Source organism: Somniosus microcephalus, chromosome 2 (genome assembly GCF_052327205.1).
Source record: "Somniosus microcephalus isolate GS21.2 chromosome 2, FLI_Smic_1.0, whole genome shotgun sequence".
In the NCBI taxonomy this organism is placed as follows: Eukaryota; Metazoa; Chordata; class Chondrichthyes; order Squaliformes; family Somniosidae; genus Somniosus; species Somniosus microcephalus.
The window spans coordinates 158,645,513-158,666,072 of NC_140988.1; the positions used below are offsets into that span (position 1 = coordinate 158,645,513).

Here is a 20,560-nt window from a genome sequence, read left to right on the forward strand (position 1 = left end):
TAAGCATTCCATTGTACTAGTTACATATGGCAATAAAATGATCTTGAATCTTGAATCTACTCTTATGTGCAGTCAGGGCCCTCCCCATCCGTCTCGGCCCGCTGTCAGGCCCCCTGCTCCCCCCACTTCGGCTCGGTCAGGGAGCCCTCCCCGGCCCACAGTCAGGCTCCCTTCCGCGCCCCCCCCCCGTGTGTCAGGGAGGGACCACCCCCTCAGCCCAGTCAGGGAGGTTCTCCAGCCCCAGTCGAGGTCCTCCCTCTCCCCCCCAGTCAGGGCCCTCCTCTTTCTGCGCCCCCCCCTCACCAAAAGTCAGGGCCCACTCCCCAGCTGTGGCTCAGTGGGTCGCACACTCAACCGAGTCAGAAGGTTGTGGGTTCGAGTCCCACTCCAAGGGGACTTGAGCACAAAAATCTAGGCTGACACTCTAGTGCAGTGCTGAGGAAGTGCTGCACTGTCGGAGGCGCTGTCTTTTGGATGAGACGTTAAACCGAGGCCCTGTCTGCTCTCTCAGGTGGGCGTAAAAGATCCTATGGCACTATTTCTAAGAAGAGCAGGGAAGTAATCCCCGGTGTCTTGGCCAAGATTTACCCATCAACCAACAGAACAGAAACGGATTATCTGGTCATTATCACGTTGCTGTTTATGGGAGCTTTCTGTGCGCTAATTGGCTGCTATATTTCCTACATTACAACAGTGACTACACTCCAAAAAGTACTTGGCTGTAAAGCGCTTTAAGACGTCCGGTGATAATGAAAGGCGCTATATAAATGCATGTCTTTCTCCCTGCCCCGCCATCTCGGCGGCAAAGTTCCACCGGTGAACCTTCCATTGTTTGGACTGGTGCCGAGTCTGCGCAGTGCCTGCGCTCCCCGGCCTCGAGCCCTGTGATCCGCAGTCGCTGGTCCCCCGAGAATTGCTGGGCCTTGGGCCTGGAGCCCGCCAGACAGTCGGCGCCCAGCACAGCGACACAAAGAGCGAGGACGGCCGGCGGCGCGGAGACTCGCGCGATTGGGCGGCGGACGGTCACGTGGTGGCTATAAGAGGCCGCCGGCCGGGTTCCCGGATTTTTCCCCTTCTCTCCGACCGCCATTTTGTAGCGTGAATCGAGCAGCAGCAGCAACAGCGGCGGCGGCGCCAGCTCGGTCCCAGCAGCGTGCGAGAGCCGACAGAGAGCAGAGCGCCCGTGTCTCGGTCACCGCCTTCCTCCTCTTCCCCCACCCTGCCCGCGGGACCCGCAGGCGAGCACCGCCAAAAGGAATCGATCCCACCATGGACCCACAGTATAGTTATAACCCGCCGTCTGCCGGCCTCATGGACCAGACCATGGCGGTGTCCGAGGAGTTCCCCGAAGGAGCCAAAATAAACGCTAGCAAAAACGAGGAGGACGAAGGGTGAGCGAGTCCTTGCGGCCTGGAGCCTGTCTTCCCACCCACCATCGACACAAAGACCCGTTAACTCCCGGGCGGGCGGGCACCCCCTGTTGAGCCTGGGGAGGGAGGGAGCGGCCCTCCGCCCGGTGCCGGACTCCCCGCCCGCGTGCTCCGAATACCGGGCGCGGGCCGGCCGCAAGCCCCGCCTCTTGATTTCCTTGAATTTACTTTTTATGTGTGTGCGAAGAGCACTGACCCGACCCGGATTGGCGCTCTCTGGTTGTTCCGGGTTTCCGTTCTGGGTTTTTGTTTTGTTTGTTTGGCTTCATACGTGGCGCAATGACTCGGCGCCATGCTGTGTGTGACCTAGTTTCGGTATCCCTCCCTCCCTCCTCTCTTCCCCCGCTTCTACACGTTGGTCTGCTTTCGGTTGGGTTTTTTTTGCGGTGGAAGAAGAATGCGAATGTGGCCTCGCTGCTTCACCACTGACCTCGCCAGGCTTTTCTTTAATCGCTTCCCCGAGATCTTGAACATCGATGCACCGCGTTGAAACGATTTTTCAAGATGGTTACAAAATAAAGCTACGTCCTCGTATCTTTATACTTATTTTGGAAAAATATTTGGCGGGGAAACCCGACAGACGTATTGTATTTTGTAATAAAATATTAACACATTAGTAATATATAACATTCAAAAATTAAAACACACCCCCAGAAAGAAACATGGGAACGAGTAACTTATCCACAAGGCACGATAACCTGTTAAGATAACTTGTTTAACTTTTACTATGGCTTTTTGTTTAATTAGAAATATCGCATTCAAATAAAAGGATTGCCACAGTCACTATATATACATATTATTATTGTTCACAGAAAAATGTTCATTGGGGGTCTTAGCTGGGATACAAGCAAGAAGGATTTGACAGATTACTTATCCAGGTTCGGTGAAGTAGTGGACTGTACGATAAAGATGGACGCGGTGACGGGGCGGTCAAGAGGATTTGGTTTTGTACTATTCAGAGAACCTGCAAGCGTGGACAGGGTAAATCAAAATTCTAATACGGTTACAAATCACATCAAAATGTGTGTGTGTGTGTCTGGATAAAAGTTGTATTGGGAAATGTTTGGAATAGCATGTTACAAATGGGGATCAACTCTTTGAAAATCTGAATATCCAGTTGTGACATTTATAAACACAAACCTTACTGAGCTGCAAAATTTGGTTTCCCTCTTTTGGTTGCAATGTTTAGTGAAATTGGTAGGTTTTCAAGTATTTACGATGTCCTAGTTTGGATGTGCTACTGGTCTGGTACTTGATTCATGCTCTTCTGTAAGTAACGTCAATTGTGTTGACCCATCAAGTGTTGGGAGGGGTGTCTCATTTGCCTCCTTTGTTTGGTTTGTTGGTGGGGGGGGCGGAGGGGGATATCCGTTCCATGTGCAACTTTACAAATTGCAATCACTTTATTGGGGAATCAGTTTTTAGTGGCTATGCAAGAGTTAGCTTGCAGAAAGAAAGCTGTCTGGATATTCACTTGGAGAATGCTACTTCAAATGAGAGTTAGAATGCAGTGATTTATACCTAAATTCTTTCCATGTTGTGCATATATAGCTTGTGAGAATTTTGTTCAAAACTCAATCCATTTTTGAAGATATTTGTTGTCAGCAGGGACTGATACCAAGAAGCGTGCAGTTTGTGTTCTTGTGGCACTGACCTCTGCTTTTCACCCCAGGTCATGACTAATTGGCAGGAAGCTAGGTGAGTAAAGAGTAGATGTGATCATTTTAAGTACACAAATGTGCTTTTTGTTATTGATCCCCGCTGGGAAAAATATATTGGATTGAGGTAGGAGCTTCTCCTGTGCACCTGAATCTGACCTCTGCTACAAAAGTTTGAATATCTTCATAGCTTATGGTACCAGAAATTTATTTGAACAGTGCGACTATTTTGGTTCCTACTTAATATGATTGGGGTACAATTTTAAATAACTATGAATTTACCAGAAAGTATAATTTGGTCAAAAGTTAACAAAATATTAAATTTCAAAAGGAGCCTTGATATTGTAGAAATGCTCTTGGAGCTGGGAGAGTAACACAGCCAGTATTTCTGCTAGTGTTGCTATAGATGAGTGAGCACTGAACTCAAAACTGGGACTTAAGCAGATGGAAGAACTTCAAAGGTCAAGAGTTCATTTTCCCCATCTACTTGTCACTTTTTTGTTATCACAACTACTAGCAAACAATCCCTGACAGTTTTTAAATAAGGTTCAGTCAGTTGTTCTGATATTGATTGAATAAGTATGTATAGCTTCTGAAAATTGTAGTTTTAGTACAGAAACTGTTCTTAAACTCTTATAGGTCTTGGAACTGAAGGAACACAAGCTGGATGGGAGGCTCATTGACCCTAAAAGAGCAAAGGCAATAAAAGGCAAGGAGCCAGCTAAAAAAGTTTTTGTTGGTGGCCTAAGTCCTGATGTACCGGAAGAAATGGTTAAGGACTACTTTGGAGCATATGGAGAGGCAAGTTGTAACTCATAATCTCAGTGGCAGAAAGATTTTGATGTAAACAGCCACCATTTGTACTAAATATAGCTAGCTTCTATTTTTAGGCCTGTTAAAAACCTGCACTGTAATTTAGAGGGACATTACTTTGCTGATGTTCACAGGCATATTGTGCTCTGTGCATACAATAAATAAAAACTTATGAACGTTCCATTATGTGTATTAAAATACATTGGGGAAATGTTAACCAGGTTTTTCCATTGTAAATGTTGAAGCTTTACTCAAAATTTTGTGACACAAAGTAAGGGTAATGTGGAGAAGAAATACATACAAAGTGTGAAACTCACAAGGTACCCAATTTTATTGTGGGGTTGGGAGGAAATGTTCCCTTGTGAAGTTGCTTAAAGTTTTGTTGATTCAACTATTTTTAAGCACTAAATTACCACTTTATGGTGTTATGGTGCTTATAATTTGAATTGTTTAATTCAATTTTTGTATTAGAAAAAAACAGCTTAAAATTTTTGGGAATATATTGTAGTTTCTTTTAAGTAGTGAACTGAACAGGACTGTGCACAAAGACTTGAAATCTACCTGAATGGTTCCCTTGTAGATTGAAGGTATTGAACTTCCTATTGACAACAAGACGAATGAACGGAGAGGATTCTGCTTCATCACATTTAAGGAGGAAGAACCAGTAAAAAGGCTGTTAGAAAACAAGTATCATAACATAGGATCTAGCAAGGTATGTCCAGTAAAGTTTTTAATACAATTCAAGGGTAGCGCATTTGGGAGTAGAACTTTTTTTTTTCCCCCAACTACGGTAACGTGCATTTATATAGCACCTTTAACGTGGAGAAAGTCCCAAATGCTTCACAAAGGAATCATCTGAGAGAGAAATACACGCTGAGCCATAGGAAGAGATGTTAGGAGGGTTGACCAAAAGCTTGATGATTTTAGGGAGGGTGTTAAGGGGGGGTTGAAGAAAGTGGCAAGGCAGAGGGCTTTAGAGAGGATATTCCAGAGAATGTGGTGGTGTTGGCTGAATGCACAGCTGCCAATGGTGGGGTGAAGGGAAGGGGATGTGCACAAGAGGCTAGAGTCAGAAACGGACATTTTGCCGCGAGTGCTGGAGGAGGTTACAGAAATGGGGAAGTTGGGTTGTTGGAAGGATTTGAGCACAAGGATTTAAGAATGTTAAATTTGTAATGGGGGGTGGGGAGGAATCTATTGTGTCTAGGACACTTTTTATTCACTTATGGGATCTGGGCATCGCTGGTAAGGCCAGCACTTATTGCCCATCCCAGTTGCCCTTGAGAAGGTGGTGGTGAGACGCCGCCTTGAACCGCTGCAGTCCGTGTGGTGAAGGTACTCCCACAGTGCTGTTAGGGAGGGAGTTCCAGGATTTTGACCCAGCGACGACGAAGGATCGGCGATCTACTTTTAAGTCAGGATGGTGTGTGACTTGGAGGTGGTGGTGTTCCCAATCGCTTGCTGCCCTTGTCCTTCTAGGTGGATGAGGTTGCGGGTTTGGGCGGTGCTGCCGAAGAAGCAGTTGCTGCTGTGCATCTTGTAGATGGTACACACTGCAACCACGGTGCGCCGGTGGTGGAGGGAGTGAATGTTTAAGGTTGTGGATGGGGTGCCAATCAAACGGGCTGCTTTGGCCTGGATGGTGTCGAGCTTCTTGAGTGGTATTGGCGCTGCACTCATCCAGGCAAGTGGAGAGTATTCCATCACACTTGTGCCTTTTAGATGGTTGAAAGGATTTGGGGAGTCAGGAGGTGAGATACTCACCGCAGGATACCTAGCCTCTGACCAGCTCTTGTTGACCTAGTATTTATGTGGCTGGTCCAGTTAAGTTTCTGGTCAGTGGTGACCCCCAGGATGTTGATGGTGGGGGATTAGGCGATGGTAATGTCATTGAATGTCAGGGGGCGGTGGTTAGACATTTGCTTGTTGGAGATAGTCATTGCCTGGCACTTCAGTGGTGTGAACGTTATCTGCCATTTATCAGCCCAAGCCTGAATGTCATCCAGGTCTTGTTGCATGCAGGCATGGACTGCTTCATTATCTGAGGAGTTGTGAATGGCGCTGAACACTGCGATCATCCCCACTTCTGACCTTGTAGGTCATTGATGAAAATGGTTGGGCCTAGGACACTGCCCTGAGGAACTTCTGCAGCGATGTCCTGGAGCTGTGATAATTGACCTTCAACCACCACAACCATCTTCCTTTGTGCTAGGTATGACTCCAGCCAGTGGAGTGTTTTCCCCCCGATTCCCATTGACTTCAGTTTTACTAGGGCTCTTTGATGCCACACTCGGTCAAATGCTGCCTTGATGTCGAGGGCAGCCACCCTCCCCTCTGGAATTCAGCTCCTTTTATCCATGTTTGGACCAAGGCTGTAATGAGGTCGGGAGCCGAGTGGTCTTGGTGGAACCCAAACTGTATGTAAGAAGGCCAACGAGAGGAATCCCTGTTGGATCTAGTAATAGGAAATGAACCAGAGAAGATAAGGGAAGTAAGAGATGGGGAGCATCTAGGCAGTTGCACTCAACATAATACAGTTTAAGATCAAGATTGAGAAGGACATAAGTAAGGCAAAGACCAAAGTAATAAACTGGAAAAAGCTTTTTTTAGATGAGAATGGAACATGGGAAATAAACTAGAAAATAATTTTGACAGATAGAATAGCAGTAGGAAATATTTAAAATGGTTATCAAGAGAGTTCAGGAGAAATATATTCTGCTCAAAAACAAGAACAAACTAACCAATAATATGATACCATGGATGAATAAAGAGATGAGGGCAAAATTGAAGCTGAAAACAAGGGCATACACTAAATACATAGAAAACAAAGGCGGTGACAAAAGTGAATACAAAGAGGTTAGGAAAGAAGTAAAAAAAAAAACAATTAGGAAGGCAAAGAGGAACTATGAAATTAAACTATGAATGGATATAAAAACAAATGTGTTCTACAGACAAACAAAAGAAAAATAAGGATAGGGATACTAATGGATGCACAAGATAAACTTGCAGGTAATGACAGAAATATTGAATAATTACTTTCCCTCTATTCACCAGGGAAACTAACCAGGTGGAAATGACATTAAAGAGATCAAAAAAGACATGGTCATTTAAGATGGAATGGGGTGTGATGTGCTATCAATTACTCATAAAAGACTGAGAGTTAGAAGAGTAACTAAAGGCTTTTATTAACAACAGAATGGAGGTCTGCCTCGAGTGGTCGACCGGTCCAGGATACAAAGGGCTGGGGAGCAGTCACCTTTATACTAGGACCTGTGGGAGGAGTCAGCCGAGGCATGTACACAGTGGAATACAAACAGGACAAACAGGAATACAAACAGTGGTTTACCACATTCACCCCTTGTTTAAAATTGAGTCCGGCAGGGTGAAGTGTATTAAAAGTTAGTGTATTGGAGTCTCTCCGGAGGTCTTGTCTGCCGCTGTGATCGGCGTGGCGACGGCAGGGGTAGTGAAGCTTCCGGCGTCGAGTCCAGCGTAGGCTGTGGCACAGGCGTGTCGTCCTCGTAGATGTCGAGCGGGTCGCGGGGCCCAGGCCTGCCGTCTGCTGGGGCTGGATATCGGATCGTGGGGTGGGGGGGGGTGGTAGTGGGTTACTGCGGCCCCCGAGGGTGCAAGGTCTCTTATGGAGACTGTGTCCTCCCGCCCGTCCGGGTATGCGATGTAAGCATACTGGGGGTTGGCGTGGAGGAGGTCGAACCTCTCGACCAGGGGGTCCGTTTTATGGGTCCTCACGTGTCTTCTCAGTAGGACCGGCCCTGGGGACGTCAGCCATGGCGGTAGCGATGTCCCCGATGTGGACTTCCTTGGGAAGACAAACATTTTCTCATGAGGGGTGGCGTTAGTGGCAGTGCAGAGCAGTGACCGAATAGAGTGGAGCGCATCGGGGAGCACATCCTGCCAGCGGGAGGTTGGAAGGCCCCTAGACTTTAAGGCTAGCAGGACGGCCTTCCAAACTGTCGCATTTTCTCTTTCCACCTGTCCGTTCCCCCGGGGGTTGTAATTGGTGGTCCTGCTTGTGGCAATACCCCTAGTTAGCAGGTACTGACGGAGTTCGTCGCTCATAAACGATGAGCCCCGGTCGCTATGGATATAGCTGGGGAAGCCGAACAGGGTGAAGAGGTTGTTCAGACATTTAATGACCGTGGCACTGGTCATGTCCGGGCAGGGGAAGGCGAACGGGAAACGGGAGTACTCATCAATAATATTGAGGAAGTACACATTGCGGCCGGAGGAGGGGAGAGGCCCTTTAAAATCAACGCTCAGGCGCTCGAAGGGGCGAGTGGCTTTTATCAGGTGGGCCCTGTCTGGTCTATAAAAGTGCGGTTTGCACTCAGCGCAGACTTGGCAGTTCCTGGTCATGATCCTGACCTCCTCAATAGAGTAAGGCAGGTTGCGGGCCTTGATGAGGTGGAAGAACCTGGTGACCCCCGGGTGGCAGAGGTCATTGTGGAGGGCCTGTAGTCTATCGATCTGCGCGCTGGCGCAGGTGCCACGCGATAGCGCATCCGGGGGTTCATTTAGCTTCCCGGGCCGGTACAAGATCTCGTAGTTGTAGGTGGAAAGTTCGATTCTCCACCTCAAGATCTTGTCATTTTTGATTTTGCCCCTCTGCTTGTTGTTAAACATAAAAGCAACTGAACGCTGGTCAGTGAGCAGGGTAAATCGTTTTCCGGCCAGGTAGTGCCTCCAATGACGCACAGCCTCCACAATCGCCTGGGCCTCCTTCTCAACAGCGGAGTGTCTGGTCTCCGGGCCTTGGAGGGTTCGTGAAAAGAAGGCCACGGGTCTCCCCGCCTGATTGAGGGTAGCGGCCAGGGCAAAGTCGGACGCGTCGCTTCGCACCTGGAAGGGGATGGATTCGTCCACTGCGTGCATGGTGGCTTTGGCAATGTCCTCCTTGATACGGTGGAAGGCTAAGCGGGCCTCTGCCATCAAGGGAAAAGAGGTGGACTTGATCAGCGGACGGGCCTTGTCCGCATAGTAGGGGACCCACTGGGCGTAATAGGACAAAAACCCTAGGCACCTCTTCAGGGCCTTGAGGCAGTGGGGCAGTGGAAGTTCCATAAGGGGACGCATCCGGTCGGGGTCGGGGCCGATGACTCCGTGTTCCACAACACAGCCAAGGATGGCGAGGCGGTTTGTGCGGAATATGCACTTCTCCTTGTTATATGTCAGGTTTAGGAGTTGGGCGGTGCGGAGGAATTTTTCGAGGTTTGCGTCATGGTCCTGCAAGTCACGGCCGCAGATGGTCACATTGTCCAGATATGGGAAAGTGGCCTGCAACGCATTTTGATCTACCATCCGGTCCATCTCCCTTTGGAAGACGGAGACCCCGTTGGTGACGCCAAAGGGAACCCTAAGGAAGTGATAGAGGCGGCCGTTTGCCTCAAAGGCAGTGTACTGGCGGTCCTCAGGGCGGATGGGGAGCTGGTGGTACGCTGATTTCAGGTCAATGGTCGAGAAGACGCAGTACTGCGCGATCTGGTTGACCATATCAGCTATACGGGGGAGTGGGTAGGCGTCCAGCAGGGTGTAGCGATTTATTGTCTGGCTGTAGTCGATGACCAGGCGCTGCTTCTCGCCGGTCTTAACGACCACAACCTGGGCTCGCCAGGGGCTGGTGCTGCCCTCAATAATCCCTTCTTTCAGGAGCCGCTCCACTTCGGTTTTAATGAAAACCCTGTCCCCGGCACTGTATCGCCTGCTCTTTGTGGCGATGGGCTTAAGTCGGGGGTGAGGTTAGCAAACAGTGGTGGGGGGGTGACTCTGAGTGTGGAGAGGTTGCACCTGGTGCGCGGCGGGCAATTTGGAAGCTGCTGGCTGCGGACTGTGAGTGGGGGTAGGGGTCCACCGTACGCCATCGTAACACTTAAGGTGGCACTGAAAATCTAACCCCAGCAGGACGGCAGCGCAGAGGTCAGGCAGGACCAGAAGTTTAAAATGATCGTACACGGTCCCGTCTACTACGAGTGTCACCACGCGGTAGCCGCCGATGTCCGCCGACTGGGACTCGGAGGCCATAGAAATCCGCTGTTGCGCAGGCAGGACTGGGAGAGAGCAACGCCGCACCGTGTCGGGGTGGATGAAGCTCTCCGTGCTCCCAGAGTCAAAAAGGCAGATTGTATCGTGACCATTTACCTTAATGTCCATTGTGGAACTGGCCAGTTGGTGCGGTCTCGCTTGGTCCAGTGTAACGGATGCCAGCGTAGGGGTCGGTGTGTCGCTGCGGGTATCAGATGAGGCGGTGTCGGGGGCCTGCTGCGTCCCGGCTGTCATCCAAGGTGGCGGCGTCCATGATCCCCATGTGGCTGGAGGCGTCCAAAATGGCTGCTGTACCGGTGATTCGCACATGGCCGGGGAGGTCCAAGATGGCGGCCCGCATGGCCCACACGCGGCGCTGCTGGGGTTCGGGGTGGCTTTGGCCCTGCAGACGCTAGCGTAGTGTCCCTTCTTCCCGCAGCCTGAGCAGATCGCGTTTTTCGCCGGGCAGCGCGCTCTGGGGTGTTTTGCCTGGCCACAGAAGTAGCATTTCTGGCCTTGGGGCACTGCTGTCTGGCCTTGGGACACTGCTGCGGTAGTTGGGCCGTTGTTGGGGTGTGGCTGGGGTGGCACGGCGCTATGAGGCGGTCCTACCGTGTCCCAGGCTGTCATTCCCCGCGGCGTCCACGGTGCAGAGGAGTAGGCATCCATGCCCTGGTAGGCTGCATCCAACGATAGTGCGAGTTCAGAGGCCTTGTTGAGGTCGAGGTTACTCTGCTCCAACAGTCGCTGTCGGGTGTAATTGGATCTGTGGCCCGCTACAAAAGCGTCCCGGATAAGTTCCTCTGTGTACACGGCGGCCTTTACATCCTTACAACCACAGGCCCGGCCAAGCACAGACAGTGCCTGAAGGTATTCCACGGTCGATTCCCCAGGTTGTTGTTTACGACTCCCCAGAAGGTGCCTGGCGTACACTTCGTTCACTGGGCACGTGTACTGGTCCTTGAGGAGCTTGATAGCGTCCGCGTACGAGGTCGCGTCTTGGATGACCGAGTACACTCGGTGGTTCACTTTGGAGGTCAGGACATCCAGCTTGTCCTCGTCCGATTTGATTGCTTCGGAGGCGGTCAGGAATTTTTCGAAACACTTAAGCCAGTGAGTAAACTTGGTGGATGAGTCCGCCTCCCGATGATCTAAGTCCAGGCATGCTGGTGTGAGGATCTTCTCCATTATAAAAATGTTGTTAATAAAATTGATGCGCTATCAATTACTCATAAAAGACTGAGAGTTAGAAGAGTAACTAAAGGCTTTTATTAACAACAGAATGGAGGTCTGCCTCGAGTGGTCGACCGGTCCAGGATACAAAGGGCTGGGGAGCAGTCACCTTTATACTAGGACCTGTGGGAGGAGTCAGCCGAGGCATGTCCAGGCATGTACACAGTGCAGGACAAACAGGAATACAAACAGTGGTTTACCACAGGGTGATAATTGAATAATTAACCAAACTTGGAGAGGATAAAACCCTGGGTCTGGGTGGATTGCATCATTAAAAGAAGCGAGGGAAGAGATAGCAGAGGCACTATTACATGTATATAACACTACTCTCTTTTCTAATGAATTTTTAGAGGACTGGTGGACAGCTAATGTTATTTCTATATTTAAACGGGGAGATAGAACCAGTTCAGGAAACAAGAGACCAGTTAGCTTAATATCCATGGTAGGAAAAATAATCTTTACTCTTGAGATGTAATAGAATAACCTCTAGAAACTGAAAATATAATAAAGAATTGTCACCTGATTTCAAAAGGGATGGGCATGCTTGACCAACCTTATTGAATTCTTTGAAGAAGTAATAGTAAGAGTAGACGAGGGTAATGTAGATGTAATATATTTGGATTTTCAAAGGCCCTTCAATAAGGCACTGCATAGTAGACTCATGACTAAGGTCAGCGGATGTGGAATCGGGACAAGTAGCAAAATGCATAACAAGCTGGGTAGGGGTTACGGGTAGCTTCTTAGACTGGCAAAGGTGGAAAGTGGTGTTTCACAGGGATCGGTGCTGGGACCAATGTTCGCATTTACATAAACAATTTGGACTTGGAAATCAGAAGTACAATTTCTAAATTTGCCAATGCCAAATTGGGAGGTATAGTCAATACCAAGGAAGACGGTGACAAATTACAAGATACTAAACTTGCAGCATGGGTGTGTAATTGGCAAATTAATTTCAATATAGGTACGTGTGAGGTGGTGCATTTTGGTAGGAGGAATGAGGAAACCATCTACTCCTTAGAAAATAAGAGTCTAAATGGGGTAGAGGAGCAAAGGGTTCTGGGGTACAGATACACAAATCACTAAAAATAGCAACACAGGTTAATAAGGCCATAACAATAGTAAGCAAAGCACTCGGATTCATTTCTAGAAGGATCGAATTGAAGAACTGCAAAGTTATGTTAAACTTGTGTAGGACCTTGGTTAGACCACATTTGGCATACTGTGCACAGTTCTGGTGTCCATATATTAAAAAGGATATCGAGGCACTGGAGAAGGTGCAAAAAGATTTACAAGGATGATACCAGAACTAAAGTTATACCTATTGGGAAAGACTGAACGGGTTGGGGTTCTTTGTTCTGGAAAAGAGAAGATCAAGGGGTAACCTGATAGAGGTCTTTAAGATTATGAAAGGGTTTGATAGGGTAGACTTGGAGAAAATGTTTCCACTTGTGGGGGAGTCCAAAACTAGGCGTCATAAATAGTATAGGAGAAACTTCTTTACCCAGAGAGTGGTTAGAATGTGGGAGTTTCTACCACGTGGCATAGTTGAGGCGAATAGCATAAATGCATTTAAGGGAAAGCTAGATTGGTGAAGTCAAGCGTAGGTCCCTTACAGTCAGAATATGGGGAATTTATAATGGGGAAACAAGGAAATGGCAGACCAACTAAACACATACTTGGTTCTGTCTTCACAAAGGAGGACACAAATAACCTCCCAGAGATGCCGGGGAACATAGGGTCTGAAGAAAGGGAGGAACTGAAAGAAATCAGTATTTGTAGGGAAATGGTGTTAGGAAAATTGATGGGACTGAAGGCCGATAAATCCCCAGGGCCTGATGGTCTACATCCCAGGGTACTTAAGGAAGTGGCCCTAGAGATAGTAGATGCATTGCTGGTCATCTTCCAGAACTCGATAGACTCTGGAACGGTACCCATGGATTGGAGGGTAGCTAATGTTACCCCACTATTCAAAAAAAGGTGGTAGAGAAAAAGCGGGGAATTATAGACCGGTAAGCCTCACATCGGTAGTGGGGAAAATGCTAGAGTCTATTATAAAAGATGTAATAGCAGAGCACTTGGAAAGCAGTGACCGGATCGGACAAAGTCAACATGGATTTACAAAAGGTAAATCATGCTTGACTAATCTACTGGAATTTTTTGAGGATGTAACTGGTAAAATAGATAAGGGAGAACCAGTGGATGTGGTGTATTTGGACTTTCAGAAGGCTTTCGATAAGGTCCCGCATAAGAGATTAGCGTGCAAAATTAAGGCACATGGGATTGGGGTCAAGGTATTGACTTGGATAGAGAACTGGTTGGCAGACAGAAAGCAAAGAGTTGGAATAAACGGGTCGTTTTCCGAGTGGCAGGCAGTGACTAGTGGGGTACCGCAAGGATCGGTCCTAGGACCCCAACTGTTCACAATATATATTAATGATCTGGACGAGGGAATTGGATGTAGTATCTCCAAATTTGCAGATGACACAAAGCTGGGTTGGAGGGTAAGCTGTGAGGAGGATGTCGTGAAACTCCAGTACGATTTGGACAGGTTGGGTGATTGGGCAGGAACATGGCAAATGCACTATAATGTGGATAAATGTGAGGTTATCCACTTTAGTGGCAAAAACAGGAAGGCAGATTATTATTTGAATGGCAATAGATTGGGAGAAGGGGAAGTGCAGAGAGACCTGGGTGTTACTGTGCACCAGTCGCTGAAGGTAAGCATGCAGGTGCAGCAGGCGGTTAAGAAGGCAAATGGTATGTTGGCCTTCGTAGCAAGAGGGTTCGAGTACAGGAACAAGGATGTCTTGCTACAATTGTACAGGGCCTTGGTGAGACCGCACCTTGAGTATTGTGTGCAGTTTTGGTCACCTTACCTGAGGAAGGACGTTCTTGCCATGGAGGGAGTGCAGCGAAGATTCACCAGGCTGATACCTGGGATGGCAGGAATGACGTATGAGGAGAGATTGTCAATTGGGCTTATACTCACTGGAGTTTAGAAGATTGAGAGGGGATCTCATCGAAACCTATAAAATTCCATCAGGTCTGGACAGACTAGATGCAGGAAGGATGTTTCGGATGGCTGGGGAGTCCAGAACCAGGGGTCATAGTCTAAGGATAAGGGGTAAGCCATTTAGGACTGAAATGAGGAGGAATTTCTTCACCCAGAGAGTGGTGAACCTGTGGAATTCTCTGCCACAGAGGGTGGTGGAGGCCAGTTCATTAAATATATTCAAGAAAGAGTTGGATATATTTCTTAAGGCTAAAGGGATCAAGGGGTATGGGGAGAAGGCAGGGACAGGGTACTGAATTTGGATGATCAGCCATGATCTCATTGAATGGCGGAGCAGGCTCGAAGGGCCGAATGGCCTACTCCTGCTCCTATCTTCTATGTTTCTATACACGGAGAAAGGATTACAAGGTTATGCTGATGGGGTTAGATGAAGAGGGGTGGGAGGAGGCTCGTATGGTGCATAAACACCGATACACACTAGCTGGCTGAATGGCCTGTTTCTGTGCTGTACATTCTATGTAATTTTAAATTTGAGGCTGGGGGTGCTGGCAGCCAATCTAGCAATGTAGATCAGTGAGGACATGGGTGAGTGGGGTGGTGTGAGATAGGATACAGGTGGCATAGTTTTGGATGAGCTGAAGTTTATGGAGATTGCACAGTTTGATGCATGTCTGGTTTTATACCATTCTTTGGTTAAATTCTCCTTTCAGGAACATTTCACTTAACGTTTTGCAGAGTGCTCCTTTTTAAAAAAAAAAAAAAAAACTTTGCAACGTTTGAGGGTTTTTCAAAAGTTTTTTCTCTCTTTTCCATACTGTTTACTATTTTATAAACCTCTAAGAATTGCCACTTTTTAAGGATGAAAGGCCCAAGATTCTCCACAGGCTAATGGCCCCTCTGGAAACCAGAAAAGCCCCAGACAAAAACAGTTCTTCTATTTTCAAATGGGGAGAACCGAGAAAGCAAGCTATAAGCTGAGCTGAGTGCAATATCTCCTGTGCCACTTGCAGCATCTTCAACTAGTTTGGCAAATACAAGACGAAACCCCTTAAACACTATTTGATAGTTAACACAGATTCCTGGGGAAGGACCGATCATGTCTGACGTATGCCAGCTCCTGGTATTTCTAATTGGAAATACACCCAAACACAAGAAAGATAGATGTGGAAGGCCATTCAGACCATTTTAGTTCATGCATCCAGAGAGACCCCACAGTCCTCCCATTGTAGCATTTCTTAAATAATTCCAATATTTTCGCCATCCCAGGTGTTGATCACTTTGTGTGAAGAGCAGCTTCCTTATAAATGTTTATTTTACTAGTTTGAGCAGCTTCCTTATAAATGTTTATTTTACTAGTTTGAACCGGTGTCCCATTTCCTACTCATGACTTAGTTTTAAGTAATTTTCTGGATTTACCTTTGCCACACTGATTACTATCTTGTATACCCCAAAGATTCCTCTTGGTTGTCTCTTGCGTTCCACCAGTCTTTCTGCATAGTGTAGACCTCTAGCACTGGGGATTAGCTTTGTGCCTCTTCACTGAACTGATTTCAGCATTTGAACATCTTCCTGTGTGTCGGTGACCAGAACAGTACTCGGTGTGGTCTGACCAGAACACTATATACAGTTTGATCATGGCTTCCTCGGACATGTTTTCTGCTGCTTTGGCTATATAGTCCTGCATTTTATTTGCTTTGTTGATGCTGTTCTGCAGTGGCTGGATACATTAAGTCTACTCTTGGGTCTATTTCAGTTTCACCCATAGCTATTTCAACACCATTCTTGGAATATGTATGTTTGCCATTTGTTCTTCCTATGTGCAGTACTTTACACTCGTCTGCATTAAATTGCACCTGCCACTTGTGTATTTTATCCAACTTGTTTTGTATTTTCTGAGCTGCTTCCTCAGATTCCACTGATCTTTCTAGTTTATCATCTGTGAAGTTAACTGGTTTGCACTGAGTTTCTGGATTTTGAGTTCATCTAAATTACAAACTGTAGGGTTTCCAGTGCTGATTCCTGGGACACCCCACTCAGAACTCTCCACTCCCTTTCCCTGTCATGACTCCTAACAAGTACCTGTTGTTTGCTACCCTTCAGTCACTTTCATATCTATTCTCAAAATTCACCTTGAATCCCCACTGCATTGAACTTGTGTGGAACATTTGGACGTCCAGGTTCACCATGTTGTGGGGCTTACCATCATGCACTTAGATTGTAATTTTCTCCAAAAAAAAAGTCTAAAGGAGTTTGGTCAGGCAGGATCTTCCCCATCTGAATCCATGTGGACTGCTGTTTACTGTGTTAATGTACCAATGCTCCAGATCAATTGTATTAGTTTACATGGTATTGAAGTAAAATACCCTTTTTCAAAATGGACATCACAGTTGCCTGTTCTAAATATGCTGGTCAAGTATCCGGTGACACCCTTATGTCTGTCAATGTCTTGCAAATCTCCGTAGTTTCTCTTGGGGGACCCTGGAATAAATACTACCTTTCCTAGCAGTTTTTGTTCTCTTAGCATGTCACTTCCTTCTCATTAATTCTACTTGGATTATTTCTATTTAGGGGAGGACATGTTGGTCGTCATACTTTGTGTATACTTGAATGAAATAATTGTATGTTGACCATCTTCTGTTTAGCCCTGTTTGCAAACATTTTCTCTTCGCGTGCTGCTGTCTTATTAGAGAACTGAGAGAATTTATGTTTTGTGTGCTAGTATGTTTTTCCCCCCCCAGGTTGTTTCTCCTCTGATCACCCATTTAACTTGTTTCTATATGTTCCTGTATTCATCCCAGTGAACTCCTTCTCCTTTGTCCCTGCAGGATTTCTGGAGATTTTTTCTTCCTGCTTAATTTACTTTTGATTTAATTTGTAAATTAATTTAGGGTCGCACTTGCTGATTCTAATTATTTCTTCTGCACGCTCAGCATTTTGACTTGAGTGGATGATAATCTGAGCACCATTAAAGTGTTGTTGAGCAATACCGTTAATCAATTTGCTTAAGCTGTTCTCTCAGTTCTGAAGGGCCTTTTTATACCTAGCTCCTGGTCCTCACTATTTTTGAATCCTGGGTCATGTCAGTCTTGGATCATCTGTGGTCACTATCCCTGTGACTTGCATTTCCTGTATGTTGTCTGGGTCACTTCACAATAACTGAATAAAGATCTACATTGCCTCTTGGCTTCCCTGACACTGGGTCATACATTACACAAATTGCAAACTACTTGGGTATTCCCAATTTATATTTGGTTGGTTGAAATTGTTCATTAAAATAATGTACCCTTCTAAATCTCCATCAAGCAAATTGTCATCCTCTTTCTGGTGATCTGTAGAATACACTAAGTGTTAATTTTGTCTTTTTTGTGTTAAATGTATTTAACCCGATTAGTTCATTATGTAATTTTCCACCTCCCACAGTATCACCTTCATTAATCTACTAGGTGTCCCTGACAGAGTTACACCACCTCCCTTTTTGTCCACTTCTATTTTCTGAACTCACTATACCCTATGTTACATTCATTATCAGCTACGTTTTTGACATTCCTACTACATCATAATTCACCACAGCCCCCAATTCTGGCATTTTATTCCTAATGCTGCAAGTGTTTCTGGCCCCACAGAGTACCTGTTCTCTCTCTGGTCCATGTATGTCTGAGTTTAGTGCTGATGTCCACACCAGATTGCCAGCAACTTTATTTCCATCCTGTTTTCTTGGTGATCTCCACTCCTTTTGCAAAACAAGTGTGCTAGCGAACATTATTTTGCATCCGTTATTTTTTGGGACCGTTCTTGCGTATGTGACTTCTAAGGCTTCTATATTTTTCCATGTTGTTTAGTCCAATGGACTACAACCACTAGGTCTCTTTCTGCTCTCTTCTAACCTTTCATAAGTACTGCTCCAGCTGCAGATGGACAACTTGCTATTCTATAGATATCGTCAGGATGACACGTACCACTTTCCTGAAGAGTTCTGACTAATCTGTGCTTTTCAAGCTGCATATTTATACCCGGTACATTCTCTTTTTAGTTATCTTCTGTGACCTTTGTTTCCATTGGCATTATTTGACTGTGCCTGGTTACTGTTTTTGTAATCTGAATATCTTCTCAAGATTTCTTGCCTTTCCTGCCACTTTTTCTGACCTTCATCTGTCCAATGTCCCATTTCCTTGGTTTCCCTTACTACTTGTCTTGGCAACCCTTTTACCTGGTTGTACTGGTTGTCTTTGGTTCCGATCTCTGATGACTCACTTCTGAGGTCTGATGCCAGCTTAGCCATTTCACTGATGACTCGTGGCTATGCTGATAATAAATTGGGCTCTTTTAAGGATCCATCCTGCTGACAGCCCTGTGTCCAGCTAACTTAGTGCAACTTTTGTGAGGTTTGCAATGCTGCCTGTATCTTGGAGCTTTCATGACATCTGGTTGTCTATCCTTTGGAGTGCTTTTCCTTTTGAAGAAATAGTCTCTGCAGTTTCACCCCTCTTTGCTATCTAGGCAGTGGAAGTCTTGTCCATATTTCGTTGGGTGTGTTTGCAATAAAAAACTTAGTTTAGAGAAATAATATGAATGTTCTTTACCAATTTTCTCCCTTCTCTTGAAGTCATTGACTGGGATCCATTCTTCATGTGCAAGTCTAGATGCTGTCTTTTTTCAAGCTTTTTGACTCTAGATGGCATCACGTCTGAGCCCAGTCCTTGATCAGTTTGGAATTCTTGCTGAGTTTCACCTCCTTAGCCCAGTGCGCTGAGGTGAATGTCGCACCTTGGCTAACTCAGCACAGACTGGGAATTTATTTGTAATCTGTAAATGTTTGTTTCCATTTGCTTAGTGAAGCCGTTGTGCTGCATGTTGTCATTTGCACCTTAGATCTTATTCTGACATCATAGGAAGTGGGTTTTTTCAGTCTTTCCATAGCTTAGGGGTTTCTAACCTGTGGCCTGGGTGCTGCATATAGCCCTGGAGCCTGCCAAACTCTACCCTAGAAGCCCAGCAAACTCAGTCATATTTGCATTTATAATTCTTGTTGGTTTGCCTTGGGTGCATTTTGTGGGCCTGGTGATTTGGAAAGGGCTGTTTTTAGCAGACTGTTGGTACCAGCAACTTGAGGTACATGCAAATGACTGGAAATATGGATTTAAACTTTAGACATGGCTTCTGCGCCTCCATGGTACTGATCTGTATGCTTGTGAAGACAATTAACACTTACTGGAGATCATTAGAAGCAGCAGTTATATCTTTTTACAAACTGCTTTGAGGCGAGATTGCCGAGCTATTTTTTTTATTCGTTCATGGGATGTGGGCATCGCTGGCAAGGCCAGCATTTATTGCATCCCTAGTCGCCCTTGAGAAGGTAGTGGTGAGCCGCTGCCTTGAACCGCAGCAGTCTGTGTGGTGAAGGTACTCCCACAAGGCTGTTAGAGAGGGTGTTCTGGGATTTTGCCCCAGCAATGATGAAGGAACGGCGATATACTTCCAAGTCAGGATGGTGTGTGACTTGGAGGGGAACTTGGAGCTGGTGGTGTTCCCATGTGCCTGCTGCCCTTGTCCTTCTAGGTGGAAGAGGTCACGGGTTTGGGAGGTGCTGCTGAAGAAGCCTTGGTGAGTTGCTGTAGTGCATCTTGTAGATGGTACACGCTGCAGCCACGGTATGCTGGTGTTGTAGGGAGTGAATGTTTAAGGTGGTGGATGGGGTGTCAATCAAGCGGGCTGCTTTGTCTTGGATGGTGTTGAGCTTCTTGAGTGTTGGAGCTGCACTCATCCAGACAAGTGGAGAGTATTCCGTCACACTTCTGACTTGTGCCTTTATAGATGGTCAAAAAGCTTTGGGGAGTCAGGAGGTAAGACACTCTGCAGAATACCCAGCCTCTGACCTGTTCTTGTTGCCACAGTATTTGTGGCTGGTCCAGTTAAGTTTCTGGTAAATGGTCACCCCCAGGCTATTGATGGTGGGGTATTCGGCGATGGTGATGCCATTGAATGTCATGGGGTGGTGGTTAGACGCTCGCTTGTTGTAGATAGTCATTTCCTGACGCTTGTGTGGCGCGAATGTTACCTGCCACTTATCAGCCCAAGCCTGAATGCCGTGCAGGTCTTGCTGCATGCGGGCATGGACTGCTTCATTATCTGAGGAGTTGTGAATGGCGCTGAACACTGCAGTCATCAGCGAACATCCCCATTTCTGACCTTATGATGGAGGGAAGGTCATTGATGAAGCAGCAGAAGATGGTTGGGCCTAGGACACTGCCCTGAGGAACTGTGATGATTGCTCTCCAACAACCACCTTCTTTGTGCTAGGTATGACGCCAGCCAGTGGAGAGTTTCCCCTCGATTCCCATTGACTTCAGTTTTACTAGGACTCCTTGATGCCACAC

At 46.7% G+C, this 20,560-nt stretch overlaps 1 protein-coding gene across 7 annotated transcripts in view; it reads left to right on the plus strand.

Moving 5' to 3' along the window:
• The first annotated feature begins 869 nt into the window (after positions 1–869).
• hnrnpdl (heterogeneous nuclear ribonucleoprotein D-like) overlaps positions 870–20,560 on the plus strand; it is a 28,069-nt gene continuing 8,378 nt past the window's right edge. For 3 of the 7 annotated variants that reach the window (XM_085965028.1, XM_085965035.1, XM_085965044.1), the window contains exons 1-4: positions 876–1,391; positions 2,243–2,411; positions 3,728–3,889; positions 4,482–4,613. In XM_085965028.1, coding sequence (XP_085821154.1) covers positions 1,270–1,391; positions 2,243–2,411; positions 3,728–3,889; positions 4,482–4,613 — 585 coding nt within the window. In that variant the 5' untranslated portion in view covers positions 876–1,269. Of the gene's footprint in view, positions 1,392–2,242; positions 2,412–3,727; positions 3,890–4,481; positions 4,614–20,560 lie in introns of all 7 variants that reach the window. The other 4 variants (XM_085964996.1, XM_085965015.1, XM_085965007.1 and 1 more) reach the window with 3 other exon arrangements.